The sequence below is a fragment of the Lutra lutra genome, chromosome 16 (genome assembly GCF_902655055.1).
Source record: "Lutra lutra chromosome 16, mLutLut1.2, whole genome shotgun sequence".
Classification (NCBI taxonomy): Eukaryota; Metazoa; Chordata; class Mammalia; order Carnivora; family Mustelidae; genus Lutra; species Lutra lutra.
In genome coordinates this window covers 7,420,143-7,441,401 of record NC_062293.1, presented here as the reverse complement: position 1 = coordinate 7,441,401, position 21,259 = coordinate 7,420,143, and the positions used below count along the sequence as shown (strand labels likewise).

Here is a 21,259-nt window from a genome sequence, read left to right as displayed (position 1 = left end):
CTGCGCTGCCCACCGCCCGGCCCGTGTCCAGTCCCGACCCGTGACCTTGGAGAGCCTCATCTTCCTTCCTTCCTTCCCCAACGTGCATCCCGCCTACAGCTCAGAACAAAGGCGGCTGAGGGGTCAGGGGTGTGGGACACAGCTCAAGTGGGGTGTGACGGGTGGGGAGAGTGCTGTCGGGACCCCGAGTTCTCACTCTGCACAGGACAGAACTCAAGGCTGACAGCTGTCATCGACCCCTGGACCCGAAGTTTCTAGCACTGCCAACCACTTGGCCTGGAGAGAAGAGGACGTGTGATGCCATGTCCTTTGCTCGCCCACACTCGCCGGGCGCAGCTCAGCTGTTTCAGAGGGACCCCCACTGCCTCCTCTGAACTTCCTGCCTGCCCCCTTCCCACGCCAGGCCTGGGACACTTCAAGCCCCAGGTTAGAACAGCCTGTCCTCCAGCCTTCTCCTGTCCCCACTGCCCCGCCTCCCTTTGTCCCTGCCCGCTTGCTTCCAGCTTTTGTTTCCCAGGGAAGTTGGCTCAGGTGAAGAGGCTGCACAGGAGGGAGGGGGCAGGTGCAGGGCAGAGGGCGTGGAATCTTCTGGAAGCTTCCTCCGGGGGCCCTGTAGGCTTTGTTCCGTAGGAGCCTAGGAGCTGGCGGGTTCTCTGCAGAACCCAGGGCGGGGAACAGAAAGCGCCCAAGAGGAGAAAGTGCAGGGAGGCCGGCCCAGCCCAGTGTGGAGGAACACACCTGCTTGACAGGTGAGAGGCCAGGACCAACAGCCTCTCTGCGCTGCACCCCCCCCCCCCCCCCCAGCTAAGCAGCTGCCACAGGGCAGTGAGCAGGAGGAGGGAAAAGAGGGAGGAGGAGGAAGAGGAGGAGGGGCTTCAGGGAAAGTCTGAGATGGGCTGTGTCCTTTCTCAGGGAAGGAGGGAGCAGAGGCTGGGCGGTGGCTTCTGTGTTCAGGAAGGGACATCCTGCTTGGGTGACAAGGACTTTGGACAACAAATTTTGACCACAGCAGGTGCCAAAATAATTCCCCCAGCTCAAGGCTGGCCTCAAGAAGTGTCACAAACTCAGACAGAACCACTCTGGGGTCCTGGTCCCTGGGGTCCCCCTCCTGTCCCCACTTAGGCCCAGTGCACAGCCTGGCCTCTAAGTGCCCTGCTCCTTCTTCCCTCTGTCACCTGTCTAGGGAGGACACAGCCTGATAGGTCCCCCTGCCTGTGGCCTGGATGCTCTCCCTTCCTCCCCCGCCCACCAGGCCCCACCTTTGTACTCTCTCGGGCTGTGGCTCTGTCCCCACTAGACCCCGTCCCACCGCATCTCCGCACCTCCAGGATCTAGCACAGCTCCGAACACCCCCTCTGACTTGGGGGCTGAACGCGGGGTGCGAAGGGCAGCAGTCCCCGTCTGCCCTGTGCTCCCTTACCTTCTCCTGGGCCAGTGGTGACGTTGGCCTCAATCTCCGGCCCGTAGGCGAAGGTCTTGGCTCTGATGCGGAACCTGTAGGTCATCCCCTCCGCCAGGTCCTTCACCTTCAGCCATAGAGGGCTGTTACCCTTCACATCCACTGTCACGATCTTGCTGACACCTGGGAAGGAAGTACCGCATATGTGGGGGACCGCGAGGGCAGGTGGTGGCCATGGGGGGGCCTTGGAGCCAGGCCACACGGCCGTGCTCCCCCAACACGCAGTCCTGCAGGCCAGTCTTGGGAGAAAGGGGTCCATGGCTGGAGAAGTTGGGAGGAGCTGGGACTGTCTGTCCGTGGAGTATACAGTGTCCTTCGGGATCTGGTGGGAAACAGCTCCCTACCGGTCTCACTGAACCACTGTCCCCCACATGTACTCTACCCTCCGAATTCCACAGAACTGGAATCCCAAGGGTCCCCTTTCAGGAAGGGCTCTGGGAGAGACATCACCTGAGTCCAGAGTTGGACGGGAGAACCTGCAGCCAGGCCCTACAGCCGACAGCCTCTGGTCCACCAGCAAGGGCCCTCCCCGTTGTCCCTCCATCAATGCACCCGAAATCAGGACAACCAGAGGGGAGGCTGCGATGGTTTTAGGGGGTCAAGGTTTGTGCTCCGTGCTTCCTGGGCCCAAATCCTCCCTCCCGGCAGCCTCCCTAGGGGTCGGGACCCGGGCTGTTTTCCATGTTCCCCCTGAGCAAGATGGTGACCCCTGGGATAAGGGCTTCGCAGGTCACAGCCCAGCACTGGCCGTCCCCTGCCCTGGCTGTGGTTTGTTGTCCCGCTGAATGAGGGCATCGATAGCATTGAGGACAGCACATTAGGAGGTTAAATAAAAGAGGACCTGGCAAATGGCCAGACTATGTTACGAATAAACAGGCATCTGATGACAGAATGATGGCAGCTCGAGTGGCCCTTCTGAAGGAAGTCACCCGCGGGGCGCCCAGAACAGCGGCACTGGTATTTTCTGAGCAAATCCCACATGGGTCTGGGCTGTGGTCTTCCCAAAGGAAAGGGGTCGGGAGCCCCTTGGGTAGGCCAGGCGGAGGCCACCGTGAGAAAAGCCTGTTTGGTCGTCTGCACCTTGTCCCTGTGACCTCCGCCCTCTCCTTCCTCTCCGAGGGGGAGACGGCCCCTCTCCTGGGGCCTACACCTGACCATGTCTCCTGGCCCGCCCTCCCCACCCCCGCCAGTGTCCCAGAACACAGTGCTGCTCTGCAGTATGACCTAGCTGCTGGCAGCCAGGTGACGGTGAAGACTGAGGGCCATTGTTTCCTTGCCCGGCTCAGGACTGCGGCCCCCGTGGCTCTTCAAGGCTCTGGCCCTCCTTCTGGCCAAGCTCTGTAGTCAGGGAAAGGTGAGAGTGAGCAGGTGACCTCAGGCCATCAGGCCACCACCTGTGAGCCAGCCACACCCCCGAGTCCTCTCTGGGCTCTGGAACTGGACAGGCCAGCCAGGAGCCCCTGTAAGTAGATGGCCGTGCTTTCTGGATTCACTCACATTGGCGTGGGGGTAGGGAGCTGGCAAGGGTCTGACATCCAAGGTCAGGGTTAGCGTGGCCTGGCCTGGGAGCCTGGCTGCAGGGAAGGGTCCCCACCGGGGTGTGGAGGAAGGGGTGGGGCAGGGGTCACTGGGGGCTCTAAGGACAGCCAGACGAACAGGGCTCCAGGCGAGAGGAAGGCAACTTGCACATCGGGGTTCTTGAATGGAGGTTCACGGGGAAAGGGGGGCAGTGACACCCCCAGACTTGTACTTTCCAGGGAGAGGCTCCAAGGCTCTTAACAGATTCTCAAACGAGCTCCTGACCCCACAAGAGGCAAAGACCTAGACGGAATAAGGCCGACCCCCTAAATTCTGGGGGACAGGCATGGGAGGGGCCATCAGGGATCCCCGATCTTCCCGGGCGGGATGGCAGCCTGGCCACCGTGGGATGCCGCAGCCCCCGTAGGCTCCCTTCCTCCCCTCCTTGCTCTGGCCGTACTCGGGAGAACTAGGGTGCTGCTCGGTTTTACGCCCTGTTTGCTGCTGGGGAAATGCTCCTCTCGTCTCGCCCCCGCGTCTCCCTTTACGAGCAGGGGAGACGCTCACCCCATCCAAGGCTGTGCAGTGACCCCAACAAGAGAAAGGCCTTGGGAGTCGGGCTGGGAGGGCCCCACTCACCGTCCACTGGGGTGCAGGGCTCATACACCAGCCGGTAACCCTCCAGGACACCGTTGGGGAACTGCGGGGCCTCCCAGGACACGTTCACCGAGGTTGTGGTCAGCTCACTGAACTTGACCGAGCTGGGAGCACTGGGAACTGCAGGGGGACAGGAAAGGGTTCGTCTTGGTCTCCCACAGACATTCAAAGCCCTGGGTGGCTTCCAGAAACCAGCAGGAGCTCTTGGGTCTGGGGCCCAGGAAAAGAGAGGGCAGGGGGTCCTCAGAGGTCATCTGTGCCCCTCCCCTCCCCCACGATGCTGCTACTCCTCTATTTCCAATTCCAGAGTCCACGGATGGGGAGGGAAGAGAACTGTCTTTTCCCTAGAGTTAGCGTACTCCCTTTCTTCCTGCTAAGTGGCCCTAAATCTCCAGGGCCACTGTGGGGTCAGGCGAGGTCCTGGCTCTGTGGGGCTCGTCTTTCACCCTCCCTGGTGGGGAAAGCAGTGCCCACCGGGGCCTCAGAGTATGAGGCGACTGGTGAATAAGAAGATACCAGAACAGCCACGGTGTGGCCCTTCTCCGGTCCCTGGGGCCCCAGGGCTCGTCACGGAGAGACCGTGCTGTCAGAAGCAGCCTGAAATAGGGATGGTCAAACCATGTGGAAGAGATGCTTTCTCGGCTGGAGAAGCCTGGAACGACCCTGAAAGCCTGGGGGCCGTGGCGGGGGGGACTCTGGTGGGGAGGACAGAGAGGAAGGGAAGGAAGCACGGAGCTGGCTTCAGGGGAACTGACCGGGCTGTTCTCACTGTCCAGTGCTGCCCCCCGACCGAGCCGAGGCTAATCTGGACCCCGCTTCCGCTCCAGCTCCCAGCCCACAGTCTTTGAAGGAGGGAGGCGAGCTCAGGGGGCCTTTCCTGCCTCCCCGAAGCAAGAGGGACATGGGTCAGAACACTTTGTCCTTCTGCCGGAAGCGTCCAGGCTCCCGGGGGCTCACATCCGGCCTGGGACACGGACAGAGAGCGGTCTGGATGAGCGGGCAGACAGAGAGGCCAGACCCTCGGGAGCCAGGGGAGGAAAAAGGTTTCCCTGGAGTCGTGGCTTGGCCCCAAAGAGGACAATGCTTAAGAACTGACCCCACAGTCCAGCCCTCTAAGCAAATTAACAGGATGGGAAGCAGCAGGCTGGAAAGGATGCTCAAGGGGGCGCAGGACAAAAGGCTTGTATTTAATCCACGAGGAGGGAACCCCATGTCAGGGGAAGGAGCTACCTTGCAGTGAAGACAGCCCAGGACCAGCTCACCCGTCCTGGCCTCCAGCCTCAGCTTCCCCACGGGCGGGCCAGGGGGTCCTGGGCACAAAGCATCCCTACCCAGGCCTCCCCTGCTCACTGAAATGGGTAATACCTGCATTACCCATCCCAGGGCTTCTGGAAGGAGCTGGCGGCATATCTGCCCGAGAAGGTCTTTGGACAGCACTGGTCGTGTGGGCACTAGGGTTCTGACCCTCACCATCCCGCCTCCTAACTGGCCTCCCTGCCTCCCTCCTCTTCCGTCCGTCAGTTTGTCTTCCGCACAGCCGGCAGAGTGAGTTTTTAAAAACATAACCGGATCCTGTTGGCCAACTGCTTAAACCCACCAACGATTCCCCAGCGCACTGAGAATCCCTCCCAGACTTCCTTCCAGGGCTCCCCGACCCTCTTGGGCCATTTCCTCTCAGGTCACCCATTAAAGCTCCTTTAATCCCCTCCGGTCTCAATGCCTTTGCACCTGCTGCTCCCTCTGCCCGGAACCCCTCCTCCAGGCTTCCCACGCTGGGCTCCTTCCACTCAGGTCTCAGCTGTCAGCCGTCAGAGGCCGCAGCAGACAGACCTGTCCAAGGCCACATGTTCACCCCTGCCTGTGTCCTTCTACTGGTCAAACTCACAGCACTGAGGCAGATTCATCTAGACAGGTGGTTCCGATCTGTCAGCACTCCCTAGGGTGGGGACCTGGGCTGCTGTGCTCCCAGCATCTAGCACAGGGCGGGGTTTCTAGAAGATGCTCAGTAAATATTTGTTGAAGGAACAAAGCTGGGGCTGTGACGCCGTGACCCAGAAAGCTGGGTCAGAACAAGGCCCAGCCAGAAATGGGGTTGGCGGGCTACGAGATGTGGGGAGGACTGGGGACATCCGGGGGCTCTCTCCAAGGCTCTCTGAGGACAGCCTCTGTCTTCTGAGCACTCTCACGGAGGCCCCCTCTTTTGGGGCTGTGCTCTCCGCCTCTGGAGGCCATCTCGTGGGCCTGGGTGCCCAACCCAGATGTCTCAGCAGATAAGGGGCTGATTCTACCACGCCCCCCCACCCCAGGAGCACGGGTGCCCGGTGCCCCCCTCCCCCCGCAGCCCCTCTCCCCGACCTGTTTGCTGCGTCTGGCCCCGGGTGGGGGGACTCCGAGGCCCGTCCCCCGCGGCATTGAAGGCGGCCACGCTGACCATGTAGGCGGTGTAGCTGGTCAGGTTCTTCAGCTTCACGCCGTTCTCGGCCAGGAAAAGCGTCTTCACCCGCTCTGTGAGGTTGCGCCGCTGGGCTTCCCAGAAATAAATCTGTGGGCACAGCCAATCGTGGGAGTGAGGTGGACGCACTCGGCTTTCCTCCTGCCCCCCTGCCAGCCCCAGGGTCGCAGAGATGCCCTCGTTGGTGCCGTCCACACGCCCTGCACAGCGGGCGTGCGCCCCTCAGGGAATAGTACAGAAGTATTTAAGAGCGGTTTTAGAAACCCTTCCAGAACCTTCTTTTCACAGCGAATACTTCAGTCTCTGCCGCACTAAGTCCCAGGAGAGCACAGACCCCACGTATCTGTGTGCCCCGGAGACGGGAGGGTTTAGCACAGCACAGGCCCATCAGCCCTCGGGATACAGGACACAGTTACAGGAGGAAGAAGTCAGCTCCACGCTTCAGGACCCTGAGCCGGGGAGGGAAGTGCCGGGTGGGTAGACTCTGCCCCAACGGAGAGGAGAGTGCAAGGACAGGCCTCTCGGCATCACCATCAGCTGGGAACCCGTGAATGTCAGGCCCACCCTCCTTCCCCCTTCACCGGCTGCAAAGCACCTGCCGGTTGACAAGGACCCCGCTGGTGAATTCATCTGCAGGCCTGCAGGCCGGCCTGGGGCTGAGCCCCCAGCGCCCCATTCACGAGCATGGGGACTTCACCAGGTGATCCCTGAGCCATGGTGTTGTCCGCGAAGCTCAGGACTCCTCACTAGCGTCAAGAACTCTGAACCGAGAGACGCGCGGGAAAGCCGCGCAAGCCTCCCGCCCCGGGGACGATCGGCGAGTATTTGGCGCCACCTGCTGGCCGAGGAGATTGCTGCAAGCTACGGACCTCAATTTCTCAATTTGCCTGGAGGAAGCCTAGTGCCAGGGTCCCCACCTGGCACTCGGGACATCTCGTCACCCAGAAATCCTTGCTTTCATCTAGCCCCGCCCACCTTTAGAAACAGATTCTTCCGATGCGAGTAGGTATCAGAGAGAGAGAGAGTTGATATGGTTGTTCATGTACCGTTCCCAGTGACGGGCACTCAATATAGTGGACCAAGTTCCCGCTGAATTAGGGGTGCAGGGTCAAGGCCAAGGTCAACACCTGAGATCTGGGTGTTCTCAGCACACAGATGGGACTTGCCGAGTGCAGATGCAGACAACGAATGTAGAAAGTCATCCCCCCCTCGTATCTACCATTTCACTCCCCTGAGCTTAGGGCTCCATCAGATCCAAGAGGCCAGCTTTAAGCCTTGGTTGAATCTGGACCACAGCCACACGCTGCCGCAGGGAATTCACGCGTTCAGTCTTCACCGTGCTACACCACCCTGGTCCACCTGCCTTGGGCGCATCTCCTACATCCAGATCTCATCCACTGCTCCCCCCTGCCTCTCCCCTCCCCTCGTGAGGCTCCTTCTCCTGGAAGCAATCAGATGAGATTTTCTCTCCACACTCCCGGGGTGCCACCCATACCTTCAGCAGCCCCTGCGTCCACACCCTCTGCCTGCCTCCCTCTGTGCCCCGGCTGCACGGCAGGCTCCTCTGTGAGACGACCTCACCTTCCGGCACGAAATCCCAGCCCCTCTCACCTCCTCCAGGACCTCATTCCCCTCAGCTTCTGCTCTTCCTAGAATCACTACATCTCCCCTCTTCCTGGATCATTATCCGCACAGACGCGAGCTGGCATTTCTTCAGTCTTAAAACCCCTTCTGTTGACTGTTTCTAATTCCTGTTTCATTTTCCCTTTAAAGCAACACTCCTTAAAAGGGGTATGTGTACTGGCTGCCTCCTCTCCTTCTCTCTTCAATCCCTCCAAGCTGGCCGCCCCCCCACTCTCGTCAGAGTAACCTGTGAACTTGACCTGGCTAATGCAATAATCCTGGGCCCCGCAGGCTTTCTGGAAAGGGCCAGGTAATAAAGATCTCAGGTTTTGCAGGCCACATATCTCTGTGGTAACTCAAAAGCACCCACGGGCAATTTGTAAACAAATGAGTGTGGCTGTGTTCCAATAAAACTTTATTTACACAAACAAGTGGGGGGCCAGATTGAGTCCTTGGGCTATAGTTGCCTCCTAGATTTCATCTTGCTTGAGCTCTCAGCAGTATTCAGTATAACATAGTCCTCCCTACTCCGGGAATTTCGTTCTTTATGTAGGTTTTGAGACTTCAGTCCCTTTTTTTTGGTCCTAGGTCTCTCAATTTTCATTCTTCTTGGGTTTCCTATTTGGGTCTGATCTCTGGGCTTTCACCTACATGCTGTGGACTCCACAATTCACACGTCCAGGTTAGACCCTCGCTCTTGAGCTCCAGACACGGAAATCGCTTCATGTGACATCTCCCCTTGGGGGTCCAACCGACGTCTCCAGCCAACTCCAGCTCTCCCCCGCAAGCTTCCTCCTTCTGCCCACTTTTGTCTCTTCCGGCTCTGTGCCTGGAAGCTCCATCATCAAATTGCTTATAAATCCTCTCTCACTCTCCACATTCAACTCAGCAAATTCTACCAGCTCCATCATTCCAACGAGCCGGAGAACAAATACCTCTCACTGCGCTATTGGCTGGCCTCAGCCACCGCCATGCCTCACCTAGATGACTCAGCCTCCTCTTTGTGGTTTCGTGCTTTCTCCATTTCAAAACCCAAGTCACCTGTGGCCCTCCTTTGCCCCAAACCTTCCACGGCTGTCCTCTAATTTTGAGTGACAGCCAAAGCCCTTGAGGGTCCTGGGTGATGTAGCCCAGGTCACTGCCTGACCCATCTCCTATCATGCTGCCCTCCACACACACACTGGGACGCACTGGGCTCTTAGTTGAGCTTTGTAAACGCCAAGCACCCACTGACCCCAGGACCTTTGCTTGTCTTTTCCTCTTTCTGGAATGTTCTTCTCCCAGAAGAACATGTGATTCTCACCCTGCTCTTCATTTTTGCCCAAGTGTCCAGTTCCCATTAAATCCTTTCCTAACAACCCTATTTAAAGTTCCCAAACTCCCCCGGCTCATTTGCTCTACGCCCTCCGCAGACCACCTTTGCCGCCCTCTGGAGGAGCTTGTTTTGCACGTTGTTGGTCTTCTTCCCCTGAAATTTAAGCTCATGTTGCCTCTCTGTTCACTGATTTCCTCCCAGACTGAGAAACACCGCTGGGAACGAAATAACAGCTCAACACACACGCGTCTCTGTAAGACCGTAGCTGCATGGGCGTGACCGCCCGGGGAACACGTCACAGCTCAGTCAGACCCAAACCAAGCCCACCGGCTGGCGACGTCCGCCCATCATTCACGTCCATGCTAATTACCGTGGAGGCTAATGCACATCTGGGATGGGCCATCCCAGGCCCCCAGCTAAGAATACCGACTGTCTCCATGTTTCCCAAGCACGCAGACACCTGCTGTGTGATAGACGCAGTCCGTGTGTCTGCGTGTTTCCTGCGGCTACATGTTCGCTGCAGACTTCCGCATCTCGACAGTCTGCTGGCTACAAACGGTGGCAGGCTCTGCCCCGGCTCCTCCTCCTTCCCATGGGAGGCCTGTGCTGGGGGTCTGGGACTAAGCCTTCCCCCTGGCACTCCTGGGCAGTGTATCATCCTTCCTAGGTGAGATGCCTTCCCTCCTCCCTCCCACCTCCTAGGTGGAAAAAGACTCCTACGTGGGTTTCTATCTTCAACTGGGGCCACTACAGTACAAGCTAGGTGACCCGGGCACGCCCCTGGCCTTGGCGGGAACTCGGTTTCTGCCTGTGCAATGAGGGGGCTGAGCCAGCAAACCATGAGGCCTCATGGGGGGGGGTATCTCACACTCCCCCTCTTATTCCTCCTGGAACAAACCCCCAGCAGGAATCAGAGTGGCGCTGGGCACTGGCCCAGGACGCAGGCATCGGACACACCAACGGCTCCGACCAAGGAGACACAGCATTATTACTCTGTCCACTGCCTCCTCTGCTGGGTGGTGGTGTGCCGTGCCCCCCTCCGCCCTACACAGGGTCAGGGCTGGCAGACCTGGCGTCTGACTCTTGGCTACCTGTTTCTATTGTGCTCTTGCCCACCCCCTCAACTGGGTCTCGGTTTCCTCATCTGTACAATGGGTGCAAACGTCTATACTCTGCCCACCACACAGGCATTCCAGACAGTGAGGGAGTTCTAAAGGGCTCAGAGAGTGCTGCAGATGAACTGAATTCTGTTAGGACACGTGACATCCTCTAAAATCTGGAAATAATTTGAAACAGAGATTTCTACATCCTCAGCGAGGGCGCCTCTGCCACTTGGTCAAATCAATAATGTAATTGGGGTCGCCCCAAGGACCACCTTGGGGGGCGTCTTTTGCTGGTATTGGGAGTTGGGGGACTGGGGTCAGGGGTGTTGCCTGAAGCAAGGCCCGGGCTTCTTGCCTCTGAGCTCCACCGGGCTAGGCTGCCGGAGAGGCCAGGTGTGGTGCTGCATCAGCACACAATGTTCCCGGGGATTGGGTGCCCACAGCCAAGGGAGACGGTGTGGACCTGCCGACCTCTCCCTCCTACCACCTAGGGCTCACTCCCACTCCCAAGCTGGCCCTTTACCCCAGCTTTTGACACGGGTCACAGGTCACCCTTTCTGGCCTGTCCTGGGCACATGGGTCACAGGTCACCCCGTCCCCACCACACCTGAAGCTCCCAGATGCCCCGGCCCCATCAGGCAGCTTGGGCCCCCCGCCTCCACCCCCAGACCCTTACCCTGCTGGATCACCCCATACCTTGTAGCCCTGGATGTCTCCATTCTGGCTCTCCAGTGGTGGTGGCTCCCATGTCACATCCAGCTGTGTGGCCGTGGTACCGTGGACAGCCACATTACGGGGCGCCGCAGTGGGCACTAGAGGGCGTGAGAGGTCATGAGTGAGGGGTACAGTGGGCTTTAGGGAGGACGAGGAGGTGGGTTGGAGCCCCCGAATCCCCTATGTCCTCTAGTTGGACTTCTGGGGTGGGAGAGGCTGGGGCTGGGAGGGGGGTGGGCTCACCGGCTTCCCCGACGAAGACTTCCTGGGGGGGGCTTGAGGGTCCCTCCCCCACGGCATTGTACACGCTCATCCGAATCTCATACCGCCGGTGTTGGTTCAGATCTGGGGGAGGGAGGTAGAAGCACAGAGAGGTCACTGCCCTGCAGGGGACAGAGCCAGCATGGAGGATGGAGCCTGTGATGACGCATCTGTGACTCTAGCTCCTGCCTGAAGGTTCAGGAAAGAAGAAGGAAGGACTGGGGTGGCTGGGAGGTGGTCCGCCCCCAGGGAATTGGGACATGGGACGCCTGTGGGTGGCTTCCCAGCCGAGGGTGAGCACACTAGACACTTCTGAGACTCAAAGAGACCCTATTAATATTTGCGCAGGGACAGCTCGTGCGAACCAGTGCTGTTCTCCTGGGCACATGGGTCCCAGGTCACCCATTCCAACCTGTCTTGGGCACACGGGTCACAGGTCACCCTGTCCCCACCATGGCAGATGCCTGAAGCTCCCAGTTGCCCCAGCCCCATCAGGCAGCTCTCCCCTCAGGGAAGGGGCTGATTGGATGTGAATTCTGGGCTAAGAGATGCTAAGTTTTTGCCAAGTTTGGGGGTCCTGGGTGGGGATGCCTGGACGGAAGCTGGGAGACAAGACAGTTGTAGGAAAATGGGCCCTGAAACCTTGGATGGGAATTGCCATCCCTGCTTGGCTGGGGGGAGGCTAGAAGGTTCTCCTACCTCTTTCCCTGGGCACCCTGCCCTTCTCCCCTTCCTCGGGGGGAGTTCTGCCCCTCTGCTGGAATGTGGGTGGGGGAGTCACCCTAATTTAACCAGCCACACTGCCCATGTGGGCCACTTGGCTGATGAAGGAAGGGGAAGGACAACATGGTGTCACACTCTGCTTCGTACAGAAAACAGGGTCCCTCTGCCCAAGCTCTGGGCCTTAGGGAGAACCATGGACTTTAGAAGGAGAGCGAGACTTGGACCAGACATCCCCCTGGGAACATCCCCAGGTCCCTGGGGGACAGTGGGGGTTCCGCTCACTCCGGAGGTGGGGGTCGGCCTGGAATACAGAGCAGTGCAGAAAAGTGCCTTCGACGGGAGAGGTGGGCGGCTGTGCCGTGGATGCCTGCCCTTCCAAGCAGCAGACCCGGAGCTCCTCCCATGGACCTCCGGCCATCCCTTGCCGCAGTCCCCCCATGGAGCACAAGACCAGAGCCGCTCCCTCCCCCGTTCTGCACCTGATGGACGCAGGCTTCCCTGGTCACTCTCTACATTTCTGCATGTTTCCAGAAAGTCACGTGCACTTAGGGCGACCCCATTCTTCAAGGGGCCTGAGGAGGGCGCAGCCCTCAACCTGGGCTTGGGTGTCCTCAGAAACCCCATGCTCCCCATCCCCGTGGAAGGCCTGAGCCCCACTCGGGAGCCGCCATGCAGGGACACTTACTGTCCAGCTCGTACTGCGTGAGGCTGGGCCGGCTCAGGTTCCGCACAGCGTACATGGCTACGGGGCGGGAGGCCGAGGGGGCCAGGGGGAGACAGCAGACAGAGGAGGTTAGTACACACACCCCGCTCCGCAGAGACCCCGAGGAGAGGGGCAGGCGGGGGGGCCGCTGGGAGCACACAAGCAGACAGAAGGGGTGTCAGGGTGCCTGATGGTGAGTGGGGGGCCCCAGGCAGGAGCGAGAGACGGTGCGCACGACAGCAGGGGCGGGGGACGACACAGGGCACCGCGAGCCCCCCGGTGCCCGGCACCCTGAGGATGGCTCTGGGGGATGCCCCGTCCCCACTGGCCCTGGGGGAACCCATGGTCCCCAGTCGCTCCCTCGTCTGGGGCGGGACTTTGACAGAACCATCCCCACACCGTGGGGGGTGTTCATTTTCTCCTCTGAGCCAGAAACCCTTTTACTACCAGGAACTAGGACTGCGTTATCCCCAGGCATAAGAAATCACAACCACGAGCACAGTCTGCTAAAACATGAACGAAATTGTGCAAGCTGTCGGATCAGCTACACGGAGTTCTGGGAACATTCCTCTACCCCGCGTCCATCCATTGCGCTGTCCGCAGATACTCGTTAGACGCCAAGACACGAACGCTTTAGGGGAATTACGAGAGAGCACCCTGCACGCTCTCCGTCTCCCACCCGCTCAGGGACCCCCGTCCCCAGGCTCCTCTCTCCTGCCCACTCCCTGCCCCTCCGCCAGCCGGTCACGGTGGCCATGGCACACGGCATCTCCCATCCCGGCCCTCCAGTCCGTTCCGAGCCGCCCCCTTGGCCCCCGCCGCCTGCTTCTCTCGGCGACTGCACCCCTGCCTCTGGTCTTCCATGGCCGGCCATCGCTCTCCTGCCCCAAAGGGCAAGCATGTCATTCCCGGGGCTGTGACTCCCCCTGGGACTCACAGGCCAGATCCGAGGATCGCGGGACAGAACAGTGACCTCCACCAGCAGGTCGTCAGGATGGGCAGGGTTGGCTTCTGGCCCTTTCCACAGCAGACCCTTTGCTGGGCTTTCCCCTTAGCTTCGGGGCGGGGGGGGGGGGTTCACTTGGGATCATCCATCAGGGTCAGCGCCAAGGCCATCTTCTGGGAGGCCTTCCCTGGCACTGGCTCCCCTGGAAAAGGCCTCCAAGGCCGTCATGCCAACCGTCTTGGACATTTACTGTGAATTTACTTCTGGAGCACCCCTCCTCCTTGAGCCCACAAGCTCCGAGCGGGCAGAGGACATCTCTCCTGTTCACTATGGTGCCTCCAGTGTCCGACGGCACGCAGAAGGTGCTCAGTGAACACCCAGTGGCTGAACAGGACGGGGGTGGTGGGAAGAAGCACACTCAGGAAAGGGCAGCGGGTTTCAGGTCAGGGTGGTTCCAGGAAGCTGAAAGCTTTTGGGCTGGGAGGGGAGTGTACCCGCCCCGCTGTCCCCTGATCCCTGCAGATGCCACTCACAGGTAAGCTCGGCCCACTTGGCCCCCGGGTTATGGATGCCACGCAGCGTGAAGCCCCTCAGCCCCTCGTACAGCAGCTCCCGGTACCGGATCCGGAAGCCCAGGAGGATGCCGTTGATCTTGTCCTCCGCTGGGGGCTGCAGGGAAGGGAGCGGAGAATGGGGAGGGGCAGGAAACACTGAGGTTCACCTGCTTCCACTCTGCCCCCCTCCCTCCCTCCCCATGCTGCCTCCTGTGACCACAGGGCCAAGCCTGAGTGGCCACTGGGAAAAGAAATCAAAAGGACGCTGAGCATTTTTAATTTAAGAAGCATTTCCAATGAGGTGATTTCATCTCTGCAACAGTCCCTGCAAGGCAGGGAGGACCGGAATCTCCCTCCGTGCCATTTCCATTCCGGGAGCAGGAGGGGAGGCTCAGAGAGGGTAAGGAATTTGCCCAAGGGCACACAGCACCAGCCTCCCTGGGCTTGGTGACCCACCCTGCCACCTCCCACCTGACCAGTGTCTCCTGGGGTTCCTACGAGGCCGCCCCCTATCGCTGGAGGCACTGGCCTTGCCCTGCCTTTTATCATCGTCTCCTTGGCTTTCTGCTCCCATCCATGGCCCGGTGGGAGAACAGGCTTTAGGAGAAGGCGGAAGCGGCTTTTGAAGAGACCGCTTTTTAAAATCCCACTGAAGGGGTTCAGTCTCGTATTAGCTCCTTCACTGTCTCCCTGGCTGCCGCTGGCATCTCCCTGCCCCTTTGCCAGGATGGCCCAGGGCTCCGCCGGCCTTATCCTGGCTTCTGGCCGCATGAGGTCATTTCCACCGGATGGAGTGTCCTGTTGCCGTGAGGCCTCAGGCTGGGGAGGGGCTGCGGGCCCCTTCTGGTTTCCTCTCAAGGAGTCTCCAGTCAGGGGGGCTGCAGTGGACAACCGCTTGCCCCTCTGATCCCAAAAGTGGAGACAAGGGTTTGCTACTTTGGGGCCCCTGTGGGTGACCTGCGGAGTCCAGAGGCTGGACCTGAGAGCGGACGGGAGGGTCTGCAGGTGGAGACTGGCAGCCTCGTCTCATGCATCTGGTGGACCTCCTCAGACCGCGGCAGGACAACGTGCCCAGCCAGGGACACCAGGGGGGCTCAGTCGGTGAAGTGTCTGCCTTGGGCTCTGGTCATGATCCCAGGGTCTGGGGATCGGGCCCCACATCGGGCTCCCTGCTCAGCGGGGAGCCTGCTTCTCCCTCTGCCCGCTGTTCCCCCTGCTCATGCTCTAATACATAAAAATCTTAAAAAACAAAACAGTACCCACCAAAGAACAGGCAACGGGGGAGGAGTGGAGAAAGGGGCTTCTCTCTGCGCTCAGACGGTGGGATTTGGTGGGATTCATAGGGAAAGCCCCACGCACTTCTCTGTCCCACGACTGGCAGCTCTGAGGGCACGAAGCCTGACCCTGCCACTTACTAGCTATGCGACCCGGCCCATTTGTGTCACTTCCCTGAGGACTGGGTCCTGGTCTGCAGGAGGGGACTGGAGGAGGGCCTGCCTGAGAGGATTATCTGGAGAGCAGAAAGAGAGGCACCGCTCTGTGTGTGTGTGTGTGTGTGTGTGTGTGTGTGATACTCCAGCCTTGTTGAGGGCTGTTGCCTTGCTGGTCCCCGCACAGGGGGTGCCTGAGTCCTCCTGGGCCGTGGGCCCCTGCCCGCCTGCTGGCTGCCGGGCCATACCTGCCATCGGATCAGCACGGAGGTGGTCGTGTGGGGTGTCACCGACACAATGGTGGGTGCTTCGTCGGGTGCTGGGGAGAGAGACAGACGCGTGAGCTCCGGGGGCTGGGGCCTGGGCCCCCTGGGAGGCCACAGGGAGGAGATTCTTCTGCAAGTGTGGAGGGAGGAGGCCCAGAGTCTTGACCCCAGTCTGCATCCAAGAGCCCAGAGCCCCCTCCTCTTTGTCCCTGAAGCCATAGGTCTCTGCGCTGCCGCTGCTAAGGCCCCCCCTCGCCCCTTCACTGCTTTTCTGGGTTGGCCACGAGCTTGGGGACAGCAGAGACAGAACACATTAGGATGCCGGGCTTGGCATGGGAGCCCGAGCCACGGCAAAGGCCCCCCGGCCCAAAATTCCTTGGGACTCTGCCCAGGGAGCCAGACACAGGGCCTACTGGGCCCTCCACCCCTCCCACCTTTGGGGGCCCCTCCCCTCTGAAGAGAACTCCCAGTGCCCCAGAAGTGCCAGTGGGCCAAGAGAAAGAGATCTGAGTGGAGGGGGTCACTGACCGGCCTGCAGAGTAGTCAGCGGCTCCGACTCCTCGCTGAACTCGCTGTCCCCAATGTCATTGGTTGCCTTCACGCGGAACTTGTAGGATGTGAAAGGCTTGAGCCTGCGGGGATGAGAAGTTTCAAGCAACAGAGGTACCCCCTAATGCCTCACCCCACCGTCCCTGCTAGGGGAAAGGTGGGGGCAGAGGGTGCTGATCTGTTACACAGATGGGAACGTCAAGGCTCAGAAGCTAGGAGTGTTCCATTGGGCATACAGGGCCTCTGGAGCCTGATGCAGCCCAGGTGTGGCCTTGCTTCCAGCCCCCAGGTGGGCCTGTCTCCACGTCTCCTACCTCACAGGGGCAAGCCGCTAGGAGAGCACCGACAGCTCTCCCTGTGAGCAAACTCCTCCCCGGGGAAACGCCGTCCCTTTCTAGAATTTAGTAAACTTAGCAGGGGTCAAGGTTCTCAAGAGTTCACCAGCACTTCATCTCTATAAGCCTTGTTCCTCTCCGGGCAAACGACTTCCTTTTTGATTTACTGGGGGCGGCGGGTGAGGAAGAGAGAATTGCTCAAAACTCTGGGTCACGTCAGCCAGAATATAAAAAAATATGACCCACTAGGAATTAAATCGAAGCCAAAATTCGGAGCCAGCTCCACTCCCCTGTTGCAGATGGAGAGGAAGGTGCTGTTGGCTGCAGGGATGGCTGAGGAGGGATGGCGAGGCCCTCCCTGAGGGGCTTCCAGGCTCCAGAAATAGGTAATGAAGAGGCAAGCCTCGCAGGGCTCCCCAGAGCAGGGGCGGCGGGGTAGGGGAGGTTAGGACAGAGCCAGAGGCGGGGTTCTGGGAGGTGCGGGCCCTGGAAAGCATCGGGGGTGGGCAGGCTCTAGGAGCATGCTGGAGACCCCCTGACGCCCGTTCCAGTGCTCCCCCCCACCCCGGGAACCCCTCTGGTGCTATCTGCACTGGGAGGGGTGGAGGGGAGCTGCCGGCGGCCCAGGGCCTCACCTGTCCACCACGAAAGTGGAGGCGTTGTGGCTCACGGAGGCCGAGTGCAGCGCCCACCGGCCACCGGGCAGCTCGCGGGTCTGGACCGTGTAGTAGCGCACGGGGGACAGCCCGTCGCTTCCCGGCTCCCAGGACAGCAGCACGCTGCGCGCCTTCACGTCTTCCTGCTGCACCACCGGTTTGCTGGGGGGCTGGGGGCGGTCTGTGAGGTGGTGGAGGGGGAGAGGAGCAGGGGGGTCAGCCAGGAAGGGGGTGGGGGGTGAGCTTTCTCAAGGAAGAGAAGGAGGCACCTGATACCCGCAGCCCTAACCCCTTTCTGTGCACACGATCCCGACCGCCGGCACCCATGGCTCCGTGGCTCCTGGTCCGTGACCTGTCCTCAGCTCATTGGAGGCCCAGGTGCCTGGGAATTCAGATCTCCTGAGGGCAGCCCAACCTGGGGCTGGCAGGGAGGAGGTCCAAACACCCAGCTCCTTTGGCCCCGCCTGCCCAGCACTGAGACGGGGCCTGTGTGGTCCCTGCAGGGTGGGACGGAGCCCACGCTTCCCTCGGTGGGGCTCCACCGGATGCCCTGCCCGCCCGGCCTCCTTCTCGCCGCCCCAGGCCCTGCTGCAGGGGCTCAGACTCAGCACTCGGGCACTTGGGGAGGCCAGGTCTGTGTTACGGGGCTGTCCTGCGCTCTGTAGGGTGTTGGCAGCTTTCTGGGTGCCCCCGCCCCGCCACCTGCAGATACCGGTCGTAGCTCCCTCTTAGCTGTGACAACTCCCAGTTGAGAACTGCTGTCTTACTGGTTTTTCCTGGGAACATGGTGTAACGAACCACGTTTACAGGAATCGGGGTCTCAGCCCGCTTCAGGGGAGCCTGGCCTCTGGCCTTTGAGCGAAGGGGCGAGGGGACCGAAGCTGGTCTCACCAACGCCCCTTCTTCAGAAACCCAGTAGCTGAGGCAGAGTGGGATCCTCGGGACGGGGCCTTCCAGCCCGGCTTCTGGAGTCCACCAAGCGCTTGCTGACCCCGACCTCAAAGACTGCAACCCTCCTGCCATTCCAGGGCAGGGCAATGTGGCTCGTAACTGGCTGATCCCCAGGTCCCCTCGAGGACAGGTCAGGAGCACCTGGCTTGGCTGGGACTCCCTCCTCCCCTCTCTGCCTTGGCTGCCTCCCAGGCCTCCCCAGCCCCAGCAGGCGGTCACCTCTCTTCTCAGTGGTCACCACCAAGGCCTCGGCGGCCTCTCCCCAGCCCTTGCGGGTCTGGGCTGTGATGCGGAACAGGTAGACGGACTCTGGCTTGAGGCCGGTGGCCGTGTACTGGCGGGCGCTGGGTGCCAGCACCTCCACGGTGGCCGTGTTGGCTGTGGTGGCATTGAGCCGGTGGGTGACCTGGTAGGCTGTGGGAAGGAAGGACACGGGCTGTGCTGGGAGGCAGGTCAAAGTCCCTCAACCCCGTGAGCCTTCCCCCGGGGGCCTGCATGCATGTGCGTGTCTGTGTGTGTGTGTTAGGGGAGGATCCTTGAATAGGAAAGGATGCTTCTGACCCACAGTGTCCCTCTGTGCCTTGGGTCGGACTGGCTTTGCGGAGTTGGCCAGTGCGCCCTCACCTGGTCATGATTAGGAATTGCAGCCGAGGTTTACCAGATGGCCAGTCAGGGGCTTCGCGGAATATTTAGGAACATAGAGCTAATGAATTGCCCTTAAGGAACCTCAACCTTGACCATGCCCTTCCGGCGATATTTCTAATGGGGGAAATAGGACTCGAAATGCTTCTTGAGAAGAGGTGGACACTTCCTGGACCTAGTCTGCCTCTGGCCTCCTTTACACCTTATGCCTCCTTCTACCCACAGGGCACTGGAGAGGGGAGAGGCTTACCAAGGATGATGCCGTTGGGGGCAGCGGGGGGCTGCCAGATCAGTCGCACGGATGTGGTCCTTACCTCTGGGAAGAGGATGCCCATGGGTGGTCCTGGGACTGGAAGGGACAAAGGAGAAGCAAGTAGCAGGGCAGCTGATGCTTAGCCCCTCCCCCCGCCCCCTGGGTCCAGCTCTAGCAGAGCAGGTGGGTGGGCCGTGGGGGAAGGGCACACTCAGCTCGATGATCTCTGTGGAGCCCTGCTCTGTCCCTGACACCGCGATCCAACACGGGACACAGAGATGCTATCGGTGAGGTTTCTACCCTCAAAAAGAGGCGTTATTTGGCAGGAAGCAGAAGGGTACAGGCTCCAGCTTCCTGTGGCTCAGGGTCCATGTCCGTGCACATATATGTACATGCTGGGTTGTACTGGGGAGGGGGACTTGCCCTTGGTCTCTAATACAGAAGGCGCCAGTCTGACTTCCTTCCACCCATAGGGTGGGATTGGTGGGGGGCTCACTCTGAGCCCGAAACGCTCCTTTATGAGGGTCTGCATGGGCCCGTTCCCCAGACTTGCACCTCCGGACCGATGGATGGCTGGGGGAGGGGCAGCTGTTTGGGGCAGATGGATGGAGACCAAGTACCATGTGCCGGGGAGAGGAGGGGAAAGGAACAAGGCACAGGCAATCCTCCCTGGGCAACCTCATCCCAACAGAGAATCCCCCGAAGTCTGAGATTTCTAAACTTGAACCTGGCCTTCCAGGTCAAGGCAGGAGAGTCAAACATACTGAATTTAACAGATCATTAGCTTGATTTATAACTTTAGAATATGTGGACATACGGTGTCTGTGCTTCCTTTTGCGCTCTTGTCCGGACCCCAGCAGTGTTTGTGGGGGGCGGTCAGGGTATGTGTGTGGGGGGAGGGGAGGGAGCCAAGGACCCGTCGATCAGGCTTTGACAGAAAGTTCTGCTGCGGGGATGAATGCCTGCAGCCCTGCTGGCACTGCTCTTTTGTAAATGAGACCAGGAGGCTCGTGCCCAGGAAAAAGCAAGCCTTTTCCTTGCACAGAGCTTTGCTCCAAGTGAACCTGCCCCAGGCAAATCCAAATTAAAACAGGTCTCTATTCCGTGCACTTGTCCCAGAGAGCGTGCAAGAGACTGAATCCAAAGTCAAATCGTTCTTGCCTTCCATTTCTTCCTCAGGGAAGCAGAGTCTGGAATGTGTAACTCGTCACGATGGGTTGGTGGCCCTTGGTGACCTGCCCCCAACAGGAGAAGCCTGACGCCATGGTTCTGTTTGGGGCAAAGTGTGAGCCCAGAGGGGCAGGGCCAGGCAGGCAGGCGGAAGGAGAGCTCCCAGCCTCCCCAGGTGCACAGGGATTCAAACTCACCATCATCCAGCGTCCGCTCTAGGATGGGGGGGTGGCTGGGGCTGCCGTCCCCGATGCGCGTAAAGGCCAGCACCTGGACCTCGTAGAGCACGTACTTGCCCAAGCCCGTGAGCTGGGCACTGCGGGAGGAGTTCCCTTCCACCAGCCAGAACCGGGGCTGGGAATCCGAGTCCTTCTCCTTATACATCACCTGCCAGAGCACAGTGCAGGGGTGAGGGCCTGCGGTCTGGGTCTTGCCTGCCAGCCCCCTCCCCAAGTCTCCCCTCGGAGTGAGGCAGGCGGGAACAGAGCTGGTGGGCCCTGGGCTCCTTGGAGAGGCTTGGCCCCAGGAGGGCATGGGATACGGTGGAGCTTGGGCTCTGGGAGAGCAGGGGACACACAGATGCACTGGGCCATGGAGCTGCAAGGTTCCTTAGAGACCATTTAGCTGGGAAAAACAGGCTCAGAGTGGAGGCGTGACTGGCACGAGGTCACACAGCCAGTACTGGCAGAGCAGGGACGTCAAGCCACGTCTCCCAATCTGTGGGCCAGGGCTGAACCCTGCGGCTGGGCACAGCTTTGACAGCGGTTCTAGAAGATGGTGGGAACCAGGCCCACGGCTGAGCAAGGCTGGGGCAGCCAGCAGGGCCTCCTGGGGGCGGCGGGGATGGGTGGGAAGGACCTAGGGCTCCCTGGAGGCCCACAGTCCTGACAGAAGATTCCTTGGTTGCCGTGCCACCTGGAGCACAGATGCTGGGATCCCCTGCGCATCCATTCCAGAAGGTGGAGACGCGGGCCCCAGG

At 60.3% G+C, this 21,259-nt stretch overlaps 1 protein-coding gene and 1 long non-coding RNA gene across 4 annotated transcripts in view; one reads left to right on the top strand and one right to left on the bottom strand.

Annotated features, from left to right (window-relative positions):
* Positions 1–21,259, bottom strand: part of SDK2 (sidekick cell adhesion molecule 2) — a 252,097-nt gene that overhangs the window by 22,554 nt on the left and 208,284 nt on the right. The window contains exons 27-39 of one of the 3 annotated variants that reach the window (XM_047708154.1): positions 20,478–20,667; positions 19,108–19,206; positions 18,435–18,629; positions 17,244–17,445; positions 16,253–16,356; positions 15,707–15,777; positions 14,008–14,143; positions 12,511–12,567; positions 11,085–11,186; positions 10,824–10,939; positions 5,990–6,176; positions 3,617–3,754; positions 1,421–1,582 (exon numbers count right to left, since the gene is read on the bottom strand). In XM_047708154.1, the coding sequence (XP_047564110.1) occupies positions 1,421–1,582; positions 3,617–3,754; positions 5,990–6,176; positions 10,824–10,939; positions 11,085–11,186; positions 12,511–12,567; positions 14,008–14,143; positions 15,707–15,777; positions 16,253–16,356; positions 17,244–17,445; positions 18,435–18,629; positions 19,108–19,206; positions 20,478–20,667 (1,759 nt within the window). Of the gene's footprint in view, positions 1–1,420; positions 1,583–2,447; positions 2,798–3,616; positions 3,755–5,989; positions 6,177–10,823; positions 10,940–11,084; positions 11,187–12,510; positions 12,568–14,007; positions 14,144–15,706; positions 15,778–16,252; positions 16,357–17,243; positions 17,446–18,434; positions 18,630–19,107; positions 19,207–20,477; positions 20,668–21,259 lie in introns of those variants that run through there. The other 2 variants (XM_047708157.1, XM_047708155.1) reach the window with 2 other exon arrangements.
* Positions 619–7,880, top strand: LOC125087649 (uncharacterized). Its single transcript, XR_007123478.1, has 3 exons — positions 619–749; positions 913–1,012; positions 7,328–7,880. It is a non-coding gene; the product is annotated as an uncharacterized LOC125087649 (long non-coding RNA).